The sequence below is a fragment of the Pinus tabuliformis genome, chromosome J (assembly GCF_031772625.1).
Source record: "Pinus tabuliformis cultivar Carrire ecotype Pingquan chromosome J, CPIR1, whole genome shotgun sequence".
In the NCBI taxonomy this organism is placed as follows: domain Eukaryota; kingdom Viridiplantae; phylum Streptophyta; class Pinopsida; order Pinales; family Pinaceae; genus Pinus; species Pinus tabuliformis.
In genome coordinates, this window is record NC_142295.1 from 122,582,645 (window position 1) to 122,597,289 (window position 14,645).

The 14,645-nt window shown below is 33.3% G+C and overlaps 1 protein-coding gene across 1 annotated transcript; it reads right to left on the reverse strand.

Annotated features, from left to right (window-relative positions):
• Window positions 1–827: 827 nt before the first annotated feature.
• Window positions 828–1,833, reverse strand: LOC149225897 (pathogenesis-related protein 1-like). The gene is made up of 2 exons (XM_089377328.1): window positions 1,557–1,833; window positions 828–1,392 (listed from the first exon to the last, which is right to left on the reverse strand). Exons 1-2 carry the CDS (start codon window positions 1,738–1,740, stop codon window positions 1,094–1,096), a joined length of 483 nt encoding a protein of 160 aa, XP_089233454.1. The 5' UTR covers window positions 1,741–1,833; the 3' UTR covers window positions 828–1,093.
• Between the last annotated feature and the right edge of the window lie 12,812 nt (window positions 1,834–14,645).

Below are 14,645 nucleotides of genomic sequence, written 5' to 3' on the forward strand. Positions count from 1 at the left end.
TAAAGTGCTTTTATTTAATTTATTTTGAGAGTGATTTTAATATAATTTCAGTTGTGATATTAATTTGGATGTGTTTTTATTTTAACTATTTAATAACTCTCACATAATTCTTAAAGGATGCTAGTTTAATGGAAGAGAACTTGCTTTATAAGAAAGAGTTTCGTGGTTTGATTCCACTGGATGTGTTTTTATTTTAACTTATTAATAACTCTCACATAATTCTTAAAGGATGCTAGTTTAATGGAAGAGAACTTGCTTTATAAGAAAGAGTTTCGTGGTTCACTTCCACTGTGTCCGAATATATGAATTAATCAATGATATTGTAGTTTATTTTTAATTAGACACTTTTGATATTGGTTTATTTGAAAGGTGAGATATTTTTCTAGATTCATTATTTTATAGGCTCTAAAGAGACAAAAGTGATGTTGTATTATCTTTGAATGTAGTATTTTATTGTATCTAGAAAGACAAAAATGAAATTGTCTCTCAAAAGACGAAAATGAAATTGTCTCGAGAAACAAAAATGTTTGTGTTATATATTGTCTTTATAGAGACAATATTTCAAAACAATTTAATTTTAAGATAATTTACCCCACTTAATGACAATATTTAAAACAATACACAAGTTTTCTTTTGTCTCAAGTTAAGACAATTAACCAAAAAATTATCTTAAATATTGTCTTAAAACCCCCTTTGCATTGTTGTGAAACTTTTCCCAATACTTTCACATGCATTTCACTCTAAAAACCCTCCAAGTCGATCTCATATTAGTCTATCTCATCTGCCAAACATCACTGTAGTTGAATACAACCATCAAGGGAAATTCGTTTTGAACACACTTAAATGGGCTATGAAATTTATTTATATGAAAGAACTACACATATTCATGTGATGAAAAAGGTACACATATTCTACGATTGCAAACACATAGAGGGCATGCTATAGCCCAGAAATAACGAGAACGATGGAGGATCGGCCGAAGGGATACTATCACCTTTCTTTATTTTGCACACTCTTACCCGTTTCATTCATATAATACCCGGCACTAAACTATTTATGCAAACGAAGACAGATGCGCATAGAGATATATTGATCAGTATAAAGAAGGATTGGAGAGCAGATACTGCTCGAACTTCTTCAACAGGGCAATGCTATTTTCCTTTATCTCTTTTGCTTTGCTTTCTTCAAGCTGAGCACCAGGAAGGGTCTCGTAATTACAGATCCAGCTGGCTACACATCCCCCTTCTTTCCTGGGAACGAATTTGACCTCAAACTTCGCAGCACTCAGTTTCTTTCCCAGCACTCCTCCTTCGATATTTGTGTACTTCAACACCATTTTTTCCTCGTCAATTTCATCCACTCGCTCCTTGACGAAGCTGAAATCCTTGTGAGCTGTGACAAGAAAGTGAGAAACCTTGTAAGCACCAAACGATAACAAATTATTCAACCTCATTTGTAGGGGATTCGTTAATTCAAAAAGGGAAATAACTAGAAGTGGAATTATAATGATATTAAGTAGAATATGTAATCAACAGAGGAATTTATGGGAGTTATACCGGGGGTGAAGTTGATCTGCCTGATGCTGCCCACGCCTCCATCTCCTTGAATTAACGTCACGGAAACGACAAGTTCAGGCAAAACCTTTGGGAAGAGGTTATGGCTGTCTTTCACCATGGCGTTCCACAGTCTCCTTGCCTCCACTTGAGACACTTCTTCCGTTATTGCAGTCCCTGACACCATCTTCAACTCTACTGTGACCCGATAGTTTTTCTTCAATACTATCGCACAAAACAAAATAATGGCTGGCTGCTCTTGTATAAACTAGTGGAGGATCAAGGTGGAATATTTATAGGGGGTTATCTGCGAAGGTTTCTAAATCTGTACTTCAAAGATGATATCTATGTGATGGTATGAGAAGTGACACGCAGACGACTTGTCGCTGCACACAACACTGACTCTGTGGTTATTTTCTCGGTTTCATAAATATGCGGCCCACTAATATTGAATTCCATGGCATTTTAGAGATGTGAATGAGGACGATTCCTAACTCCGCTGTCGTTTATGACATTAGAAACAACATTAATAATACATTTAGATAACATTGTATACCTTTATTCCGCCGTTGTATTTGAATAGCTAGTGTTTAGTGCCATTTTTTTAAAGTTTTTTGGATGGGTTTTTTAGTTTAATTGTTTTATAATTTTATTTGTAAAATTTATATAATTTAAGTGTCCTACAAATTATGATTTCACCTCAAATATTTTAGCCATATTCTAACAAAAAAAAATCCAAAAAATTACACTACTCTCTTAAAAAATCATCTTCCAATAAAAAAGTAATATTTACATTCGGTATATAAAAAATCCTCTAAATTTCCTCATTCATTTGCGATTCAAACTCCTGCTGTTACATATTCAAATTTCATTTGTAGATTCAATGTTTTTACTCTACGAGTGTTGAGTATATTTCAAAACAGTTAATTTAGCTATACGCGTTTATAAAAATGAGCATACAAGTTTTACAAGAAGATTGTGGGTCAATTTTTAAATCTATTTATTTTTCCTTTCTGAATCAATTCAATCAATTGAATTTAGAGAACGATATTTCTATTGTATACTGTTGTGTAATTTTATTATAAATATCTAGCAGTCTAATTTGGTTTAATAATCTCGCAATAACTGAAGATTATAATAATCGAAAGTATAACTCAGCATTACAAGAAAAGAGGACTAAATTGAGTGACCCATGTCCTATGGCTTTGCGTGGAAGATACGTTTGTTGATTTCTAGAAAAACGTCGATGACAGCATACGTTGCTTACATAGACTTCTACGGTAAAGAGACATTCGGTCGTCATTTTTATGATGGATTGTATATGCTTCGAAATAACCTATGTTGTATGAGTTTTTGGGGTGTGGGATCGAAACTTGGGTAAGGGTGTCAGGGACGGCAAGAGGTTACTTCAAAATTTACAGGGAATTATTATTTGGTAATGGCAATATTATATAATAAATAAATTAAAAATAAAAAATAAAAAATATTTTTTTAATTATATAATTTAGATAATAATCTTTTAAAATATTCAAATATCAAAATTAATTTAAATATATAAATAATTTCTTTTATATAAATATATTTTTTGGATGTTTCTCTTTGAGTCCATCTTTTTTATATATAAAAAATACTAAAATGTCAAGTTCATTACCAGTGCTTTGACACATGACCTGTCTTTCAAACAATCTGGCTTAAAAATACAAAGGAACGGTTTTACATATGTTTCTCCAGTTATTCTTAAGAGAAAAAGTAAAGCAACTCTAATGTTTAAGCATTGACTGCCATATACAATATGCACACACAATCTTCTCCAATATATATACATAAACAATAAAATAAATACTCATCAGCATGACATCACAGATATCGCCCGTACATCGAGGTGCCACACCCTTCCTTAACCCATCAAGTGATTGCTCTAGTTTCTCAATTAAAGATATCGGTGTTAAGGATGTATTTAGCCTTACTTCCTGCGAAGGTTTCAACATAGAATCATGTTTTGTGGGACGTTCAACATATTTTTCTACAGTCTTTGTATTCCCCAACCCCAGGGAACACTGGAACTCCAAAAAGAACAGTCTTCAAAGCTCCCGGAACTTTCTCAAGCTCCCATTGCAGCTCCCACTGAAAAGGAAATGTTCCCATACAGTTCCAAAGCTCCCGAGAATGCGAGAACCATTGGAACAGGTTTCCCAGCTCTAGGGAGCGGTTCCGTGTAACAGAGGAAATAACTCTATTGTTACCCAAGCATCCTACACCATCATCCTAATATTTTTCTGACCTGTGAGTGAAGGTGGTTTGATCCTAATAATTTTCAAAGTAGAGGAATCAAGGTTGTTTTGAATGAATGTGGTTTCATCCTAATAATTTTCAAAGGAGAGGAATCAAGGTGGTTTTGAATGAAGGTGGTTTGATCTTGATAAATTTCAAAGGAGAGGAATCAAGGTGGTCTTAAATGATATATAGATTTGAAAATAAAACATAGAGATATAGTGAAAGTTGAATTCAATTAATAAATAGAAAATGTTGAAATTATATATACATGTAAATTGAAAGCAAACTAGCATGAATGGTAGTAGCTTATTTTAAGAAGATATGTGATGGCTATTCCACTTATTGAATTGTATTATAATGAGGTTGACAGGTGTCTTTTATTATTATGAATAAGCAATGAAAAACACCAAACATCCAAAAACATAATACTAGGAGATGAACTACCAAAGGCTTATGGGCCTAGATTGGTAAATTAGAATGTTAACTTCACGAGGTCCTAACTTTGGCATGCCATTTATATTTGGAACTCACAATAACCCGTTGGAAGGTTTATCCGAGGAGTACAATATTTGACTATAGATGAAAGTCTGTGATTTTTGTAGGCTTTTCTGATAAAAACACTGTTTTTTAGACCTCAAAATGGCTCAAAAATTTAAGACCTAAAAACTGCAAAAAATGAAAACTGCAAAAAAATGAAAAATGTGTCATGACCTATTGAAATATCTCAGTGGTAATGGATATCCACTAGGATTAAAAAAAAAAAATGTATTTAAATTATGATAACAGTAATCTCACAAAAAAACATTAATATTGTCATTTGTATATATACTAAATTTTTTATATTTCAATATAAATATTATGTAGTTGTGATATCTTTAAGTTTTCGTCATGCTCATTTCAATGGGAGTGAAAAGTGACATTGTTTTTATTAATAGTGTGTGCTTAGAGAGTTGTCTATCTTTTCAATCCCTTTACAATAAATTCAATTTTTTATTAACTATTTGAACATGGTCAAAGAGACTATGAAACATGTTTTCTATTCATTCATGTTAGTACAATGCCTATAATATTGATTCACAATTCACATGATTTAACAAATACATGAAATAATTGAATAGCTAGAAAAGTAGCTAGTCTCTGCTTGGTTGAGTAAAATAGAAAAATTGTGAATTTTGACACAAATTAGTGACATAAGTCTTGAAGAAAGTAGCAAAAGTACCAGAACATATTTATTTATTTTATCTATTTTACGAGTCAGTTCAAAGTTTGTATTTAGTTTTGGTAATGAACATAATTTTTAAATTTGTGGAATTATGTGTGTGAGGGCCACATGATAAATACAATAAGGTTATGTTATGAAGATGGAAGAGACGATACATATTCTAATGTAAAGTGATGGTATGAACATGGGAGAGTCATGTAAGATACATTGTATTGTAATATTGTGGTATGAATAAGCAAAGGATAATTTAAATTTTGATTCAGTTTGATGTGTGTATTCTTTGTTTATTGATCTTTGTCATGTGAATGTGATGGAATAAGAGTGAGACACATCTTAATTGTGAGTCAAAGCCTAGTCGACAATAATAAATTAGCGCTGCCTTTCCTCCCCATCATGGAGAAATAAGATACTAAAAACTTCATAAGGGGATCCTTTCTGTTCTTGTGCAATGTTTTTGGTTATTCTTTCAACCTTTTAAGTGAATATTCATTAATCTGGATATGGACAACCAACTAATTGGTGTTAGATAAAAGGTGAATATTCATTAATTTGGATATGGACAACCAACTGTTTGGTGTTAGATAAAAGGTGAGTAGACATATAAAAAATGTCTACCGAAGAGATATAGCAACAAAGGGAAAAAAAATCTCCATTCAAGTTAGAAAGTTTGAAGACACTAATAATCTCATGTAGTAGAAATTTCATAAAAAAATATCAAATTTGCCTTTGGAATTATCAGAAATAATATATATATATATGATAATAAAAATATAGATGGTAAGAATAAATGAAAAATATGAATGAGATAATATATGTAGAAGATGCGTTGCTCTGTTACCCTAGAATGTGAGAAGTGTTTACCTTAAGATGATTAGATGTCAAGAAACTACCACAGAAAGGAATGTATTGAAGTGCTATTAAGGATGCATTAAAAAACACTTTCCTATCATGAGATTGTCACGTATAAAAATAAATATTATCAGCGAAAATCATGGAAATGCAGAAGTGATATCATAATTTCGTCAAAATTGTATTGTCGATTTAAATACATATGTTATGCGTACTAATATAACATGTTAAAACATTTGCCAAAATACCTTCAAATCAATAGAAAGCCACAAAAAAGTCCCCAAAATGTTATACTTTCCCTACAAGGATTACTACCTTATACCAAATGTTATCCGTGACTGGTCCATGTTGAATAGCACATGCACAAGTGGTCACTTTCTATAGAGAAATTTAAAATTTTGTTTCATCAATAAATTTTGAGTGGTTTTTCTCAAAATTGTATTCCACAATGGCATCCATCAAATAAGGAATGAAGTTGTGAAAGATCCAATAGCAAGTTTACATCATGCTACAATTACATGCCTTTAAACGTCATCAAAGAGGAATTCATCATCATTAGTGAGAAATTCATCATCATTAGTATGTTTCTTAACTATAGATGAATACCCCTACCATTGAATGTTAACTCTTCAGTGAAAAATAATTCAGTGATTAAAAGTTAAATTTGTAAAATTTAATAAGCAAAATCTAAAATAAATTTATTAGTATAAAATCTATGAAAAATGTACACCAAAATTATGTTCTTAATTGATCAAAGTTCGTATATCATTAAGTTAATTAAAAATTAAACAAATAAAAATAAAATAAATTTATTAATATAAAGTTGATGATAAATTTCATATATCATTAAGTTGATTAAAATTTAAATTAAAAATAATAATAATAATAATAATAATAATAATAATAAATTGTTGATAGATTTAAAAGATATTTAAGTTATATCATTAATTAAAACATTGAAGTATTGCGATTATATATTTCGATAAAGTTATAGAATATCCATAATAGTATTTGTAAATCAAAGGTTGAAATTTATTTTCAATTTAGTTATGTTCATTTTATCTTTTAATTAAATTAATTAATTGAAAGACTAAGAGTCATATGAAATGAGTTATTGATTTTTTGGGTATGTGGTAGTGATAAGTGATAGCATTAATTTATAAAACCGTAACAAAACTTATTTATAAATTAAAAATCTGCATGGCAATATAAAGAAGAATCTCACTAAAATAATGTTACATGTTTTTTAAATATTTATGTTTTAATTTATTTATTGATATTTTTTAATAATTAATAATAATAATAATTTAAAATAAACAAATATTTCTATAATTTTTTCAACATTAACTACATAAAATGTATCATAAAATATTATTTTGACGTATCAACATTATATTTAAATTAAAAACATAATTATTTAATTGAGAAATCAAAACCATAGACCATGAATTTAAATTATCGCAAAGATGCTTTAGCCCAAAGCATAGGCTAATCATGTCCATAACATATAAAAACACACAATAAGGTCCATAATATGTATCACTACAAAGTAAAACAAACGAAGTAAATGTTTCCCATTACTTTCACATACATTTCACTCTAAAAAACCATCTTGTTTATCTCATATGCCAAACATCACTGTAGTTGAATAAAAAACAAGGGAAATTTTCCTTCAACACACGCAGTTGATTGGACTATGAAATTTATTTATATGGAAGGAACTACAAATATTCATGTAACGATAAATGTACACATATTCATGTAACGATAAATCTACAATTCCAAGAACACACAGAGGGCCTGTTACAGCCTAGAAATAATGAGGACAATGGGCCTATTAAAATTAAGGAAGAGAACTTGTAATATGAAACTTAGCAGCTCTCAAGTGAGCAAGCTGCACTTGGAGACTACATAAAGTGGAGAAAGCTATGTAAATTCATTATTTAAATCATAATATATAAGTTTACATCATAATAGGGAGAATCAGAACTGACACGTAGAAAATAGGAACCAATCCTAATCTAGGACACATGTTGAACTGTGAAACAAACTCTCTCCAATTATACATATTCTCCATTAAATTCAACACTCCCCCTTAATGGAGAAACAATACACCTGTACTCCTAGCATATCCATAAAAATTTCAAATTTAATCCTCCCAAGAGGCTTAGTAAAAATATCTGGTGCATTAGCACAAGTATTACAATATTCAATAATAATTTGTTCAGACTGAACCTTTCCTCTAACAAAATGAAGCTGAGTATCAATATTTTTTGTGTTCTTTTGAAACACGGGGTTCTTTGCGAGCTTGATTGAGCTTTGGTTGTCATATCTGATTATTGTTGTATCTTTTTGTTCTTCTCCAACATCATGGAGAAGACTCCTCAATCAAATAGCCTAACACGTGGTTGCGCACATTGCTTGATACCATGCATCTATAGAAGATAAGGAAACAATACTTCTTGTTGCTCCAAGAAATTACCTCGGACCCCATATTGAAAGAAGAAATCTTTATGGAAATTACGTTATCAAGGTTTTTTGTCGAGTCTAAATTTGGAAAACCTGTCAAATTAACATCAGAAAGATTAGCGTACTTAAAACTAAAAACAATGGTTCTTTGAAGGTATCTCAAGACACCTTTTGCTTCCACCCAGTGATTCTCAAGAGGTTTTGACATGGATTGACTTAACATACTGACTTAGAATGCTAAGTCTGGTCTAGTTGTGGTCAAATAAATTAGACTCCCAACAAGCTTCCTATACAATGTAGCATCCTTTGGAATCATCCTCCATCCGAAGTTTAATATTTTGTTGTAAAGGAACTGAGGAAGCTTTGGAATACTCCATTGTCAATGTTTTCAATAACCCTCTAACATACATACCTTGAGTGAGAAAAGTCCACCCAGAGTCCCTCCAACTTCTAGTCCCAAGCAATTGTGTAATTCTCTGAGGTCTTTCATTTCAAAAACTTGTGACATCTGCACTTTGATTTATTTAATCAATTCATCAACATTTCCAGTGATAATCAAATCATCTACATATATATAAATAAATAAGCAAAAAATTCCCCTTTTTCATCAAACACAATATCCATATTTGGGTCATTTTTTTCCTCTTATAATTATGCTGCAAGAAAGTGAGTCAATTTTTTAATACCATGACCTGGGTGCCTATTTTAATCCATATAATGCCTTATTTAATTTGCAGACTAAATGCTCCTACCCCTGTCTGATAAATCCTCTAGGTTGTTTTAAATAAACCTCTTGTTCAATTCTCCATTTAAAAATGCAGACTTCACATGTAGTTGGTGTAGACTCCAATGTTGCTCTGTAGCGAAAGCTATCAACATTCTAATATTGTTTAACTTAGCTATTGGAGAAAATGTCTCCTTGAATCAATTCCTTCTTTTCGTCAGTAGCCTTTAGCTACCAACCTAGCTTTGTATTTTTCTACACTACCATCTTCTTTAAATTTAGGTTTATATAACCATTTGCAACATATAGGTTTTTTCCATTCTGGTAGTTCAACTAAATCCCAGGTTTTGTTTTTAATAATTGACTCATATACTACTTTCATGGCTTCCCTCCATTCATCATACTTACTTGATTCATTATAATTTGAGGGTTCAAAAATATTTAACATACTAGTTATAAGAGAATGATCCCTATATCTTGCTGGTAATTGAGTCTTCCCACTTAATCTCCTTAGTGGTAGACTTGCCCGAAATCTATATTTCTCACTCCTTCATGGTGTTGGGTGTGGAGTCTGATTATCTTCCGTATTCAAAGGTATCACCGCATTGGACCCCAGTTCAAAATGGGGCGGCAACGCCACCCCTAAAATATTCATTGCAAGGGGGTCCAGGGGGGGCGGTTGCCTTGTAAAAGTATAGTAATTTCTAGTCAATCTAGGCCATTCATTAGGCAGCGATCTGACGGTATAAGTTATGCTTAATTTAGGGTTTTTTGCCCTAGAAGGCAACCCCTCACTATATATGAGGGAATTGTATTGTGTCTATGTAGATCTATATCCCGAGTGAGAAAGAGAGAGGAGATTGAGAGTGAAGAAGGTGTTATAGCAGATTTGTTAAAGATTGCATCTCTTTAGCTTGCTAGATAATATAAAAGGTAGGACTGGTTGTTTCTCTGTGGACGTAGCTCAAACTGGGTGAATCACGTATATCTGTGTCTCTCTTGTTTTATGCGTTTTCTTTCTTTATATTTCTCCAATATTTTATGTGTTCCATTGCTCTATAGTATATAATTTTCTAACAACTGGTATCAGAGCCAAAGGTATATTTGGCTGATAAACTCGCAGGAGAGAAGGGTTCCTGGTTCGAGTGGGAGTAATGACGGAAGATCATAGGTTTAGGGTCAAGAAATTCAATGGCCAAAACTACCAGCTATGGAAGACGCAGATGGAAGATTATCTGTATCAGAGGGATCTATACCTACCATTGAGCAGAAAGACAAAGAAGTTGACGAGTATGACAGATACAGAATGGGATATTCTCGACAGAAAGGCACTTGGAACAATACGGCTGTGCCTAGCAGTGTCGGTAGCGTTTAATATTTCAAAGGAAACGACAATAGAGGGTTTAATGTCAGCATTGGCCAAAGTATATGAAAAACCGCCGGCCTCAAATAAGGTATTTCTTATGAAGCGTTGAAGATGTCAGAAGGTGGATCTGTTGCTAATCATTTTAATGATTTTGATATTGTTACAAGTCTGTTAAGTTTTGTAGGGGTAAACTTTGATGATGAAGTTAGAGATCCATTATTCTTGTGCTCATTGCCAGAAAGTTGGAATGCTTTAGTAATGGCCATTAGTAACTCTGTTTCTAGATCTAGTACTTTAAAGCTTGATGATGTTGTCAGTGCTATCCTTAGCGAGGAAATGCGACGGAAAAGCTCCGGTAAGGCATCGGGTAATGCTTTGAGTGCAGAGTCTAGGGGAATAAAAATGGAAAGAGGAAAGAGCTTAGAATATCATAGTAATCAAGGAAAGGCAGATCCAAGTCCAGATCAGGGATAGTCTGCTAGAAATGTGGAAATAAAGGACACCTAAAGAAAAATTGTAGATCTCAGAAGGGAAAAGAAGGAGATGCACAACAAGAAAACAATGATGAAGTAAAAATGACAGGTGAGGTGTTACAAGATGCTTTGATTCTTTCTTTTGAAAATACTATTGATTCCTGGGTGGTAGATTCAGGGGTCTCAATCCATGCCACGCCTGATAAGAAATACTTTCATGACTATGCTCAAGGAGATTTTGGACAAGTCTGTTTGGGTGATGATAAACCCTGTAAAATTTTTGGAATGGGTAAGGTTCTTGTAAAACAGAAGAATGGAAACCAATGGCTACTAAAGGAGGTAAGGCATGTTCCAGATCTGAAGAAAAATATAAATACAACAGGGTAGTTAGGCGGTGAAGGTTGTGTGACAACTTTCACAGATATAGCTTGGAAAGTCACCAAAGGAACCCTGGTAATAGCAAAAGGTGAAAAGGTTGGTACATTGTATTTATGCAATGGTATTTCTAACTCTCTTTTTGCTTTAACTTCTAAAGGAACAGATGCAGCATTATGGCATCATAGGCTCGGACACATGAGTGAGAAGGGGATGAAGATCCTTCACTCAAGGAATTTGTTGCTGGGTTTGAAGAATGTTGATTTGGACTTCTGTGAGAATTGCATTTATGGAAAACAGAAGAGAGTCAGATTTTGCAGAGTTGGGAAAGAAAAGAAGAGAGAAAATTAGAGCTTGTGCATACAAATGTATGGGGACCTGTTTAGGTATCATCTCTCAGTGGCTTTCATTATTATGTTACTTTTATTGATGATGCAACTAGAAAAACTTGGATTTATTGTATTAAGAATAAATCTGATGTATTTGATACTTTCAAGAAATGGAAATATTGGTTGAGATTGAGATAGGAAAGAAATTGAAGTGTCTCAGATCAGACAATGGAGGTGAATATTACAACAAAGAGTTTGATAGGTACTGTTCAGAGCATGGAATTTGGAGAGAGAAGACAATTCCAAGAACACCACAAGAAAATGTTGTGTCAAAAAGGATGAATAGAACAATCATGGAACATGCAAGGTGCATGAGATTGCATGCAGGATTGCCTTTACAATTTTGGCTAGATGTTGTAGATATTGTTGTTTATCTAATAAACAGAGCGCCTTCAAGTTCCTTGGATGGTGGTGTTCTAGAGGAAGCGTGGAAAGGTAAAAAGGTAAGCTACTCTTATTTAAAGAATTTTGGTTCTTAGGCCTTTGTCCATATTAATAAAGAGAATAGAACAAAGCTTGAGGCAATATCAAAGAAATGTAACTTTATTGGATATGGTGTTAATGATTTTGGTTATCACTTATATAATTATGGAAATCACAAAATCATTAGGAGCATAGATGTAATATTCAATGAAAAGGTCTTGTATAAGAATTAGTTGTAGGAAAAGAAATAGGAAAAAGAAAACAAGGAATACACAGTGCTTGATGAGATCACTGAAAAAGTAAAGGTGCCTGGAAATAATAATAATCAACAACCACAACAACAACAACTACCACAACAGCAACAGGCACCCCAAGCACTTGAAAGTGGTGTTAGAAGATCTACCAGGATAAGTAGACCTCTTGAACGATACTCTCCTTCATTATATTATGTATTGTTGACTGATTCTGGTGAACCTGAATGTTATGAAGAAGCAATGTAGGCAGAGACCAGGAAGAAGTGGGAGCAAGCCATGAAAGAAGAGATGGACTCCTTAGCACATAACTAGACTTGGGCCTTAGTCAGGTTTCCTGCAGGTAAAACAACATTGCAGAATAAATGGGTTTATAGGCTAAAGGAAGAAGATGGAGGAAAATAGAGGTACAAAGCTAGACTTGTTGTGAACAGGTTTGCATAGAAGAAAGGTATTGATTTTGATTAAATATTTTCTCCTGCTATTAAAATGACTTCAATCAGAACTATTCTAAGTCTAGTAGCAGCTGAATGTTTGCATGTTGAGCAGTTAGATGTAAAGACAACCTTTCTCCATGGGGATTTGGAGGAATATATATATATATATATATATATTATATATATATATATATATATATATATATATATATATGCAGCAGCCACAAGGATATGTGGTGAAGGGAAGGAGAAACAAGTGTGCAGGTTGAAGAAGAGCTTGTATGGCTTAAAACAGGCTCCAAGGCAGTGGTATCTAAAATTTGACAGGTTTACGTCTGAACAAGGTTATACTAGGTGTCACTTTGATCATTGTGTTTATCTCAAAAGGCAAAATGATGGCAGCTATATTATATTGTTATTGTATGTAGATGACATGCTTGTTGCAGGTTCTAACATGGAGGAAATAAATGTGCTCAAAAGGAAATTGGCAAACTCATTTGCAATGAAGGATTTTGGTGCTACAAAACAAATCCTTGGTATGAGAATAACTAGAGACAGGAAGAATCCAAATTAACGTTGTCTCAAAGTGAGTACATAGAAAAGCTGTTGAAATGGTTTAATATGCATAATGCAAAACCAGTTAGTATACCTTTGGCTAGCCATTTCAAATTAAGTAAGGAGGCGTATCCCAAGACTCAAGAAGAAATGGCTCATATGTATAAAGTGCCATATGCATCAACAGTTGGAAGCTTAATGTATGCAATGGTCTGCACAAGGCCTGATATTGCACATGCAGTCGAAGTTGTAAGCAGGTACATGAACAATCTAGGAAAAGAACATTGGATGGCGGTGAAGTGGATTCTCAAGTATCTGAGAGGTACAACAAATCAAGAATTATGTTTTGGTGGTTCAAACATTGCTCTACAGAGATATGTTGATGCAGATATGGTAGGTGACAAAGATAACAAGAGGAGCACTACAAGATATGTATTTACTGTAGGAGGAACAATTGTCAATTGGGTTTCAAAAATCCAAAGTGTTGTTGTACTTTCAACAACAGAAGCAGAGTATGTTGCTGCTACAGAGGCTAGTAAAGAAATGATTTGGTTACAAAGGTTTCTAGATGAATTAGGTAAGAAGCAGGAGTTATGCAGGTTATATAGTGACAACCAGAGTGCCATACATCTTGCAAAGAACTTTGCATATCATTCCAAGACTAAACATATACAACTCAAGTACCATTTCATACGGTCAGCATTGGAAGATGGATAGTTGAAGCTGGATAAGATACACACTAGCCAAAATCTTGCAGATATGCTAACAAAAGTTGTAACAAGGGAGAAACTGAGAATTTGCTCAGTTTCAATTGGTTTTCAAGTATGATGATGAAGATGAGAAACAGCCATGTCCAAAGAGGAGTCATTGTCTAGACAATGATGCAGTAGTGGAGTTGTTATAATCAGTCTCCAGGTGGGAGATTGTTGGGCATGGAGCCTGATTATCTTCTGTATTCAAAGGTATTGCCACATTGGACCCCAGTTCAAAATGGGGCGGTAACGCCACCCATAAAATATTCGCTGCAGGGGGGTCCAAGAGGGGCGGCTGCCTTGTAAAAGTATAGTAATTTCTAGTCAATATGGGTTGTTCATTAGGCAGAGATCTGATGGTAGAAGTTATGTTTAATTTAGGGTTTTTTGCCCTAGAAGGCAACCCCTCACTATATATGAGGGAATTGTATTGCGTTTAAGTAGATCTGTATTCTGAGTGAGAAAGAGAGAGGAGATTGAGAGCGATGAGGGTGTTACAACGGATCTGTTGTAGGTTGTATCTCTTTAGTTTG

Excerpts from the sequence above, each read along its gene's own strand:
- LOC149225897 (XM_089377328.1), bottom strand. The coding sequence starts at position 1,740 with ATGGTGTCAGGGACTGCAATAACGGAAGAAGTGTCTCAAGTGGAGGCA. Across the intron at positions 1,393-1,556 it reads GCAGATCAACTTCACCCCCG|CTCACAAGGATTTCAGCTTC; the intron begins GTATAACTCCCA and ends TTCTTGTCACAG.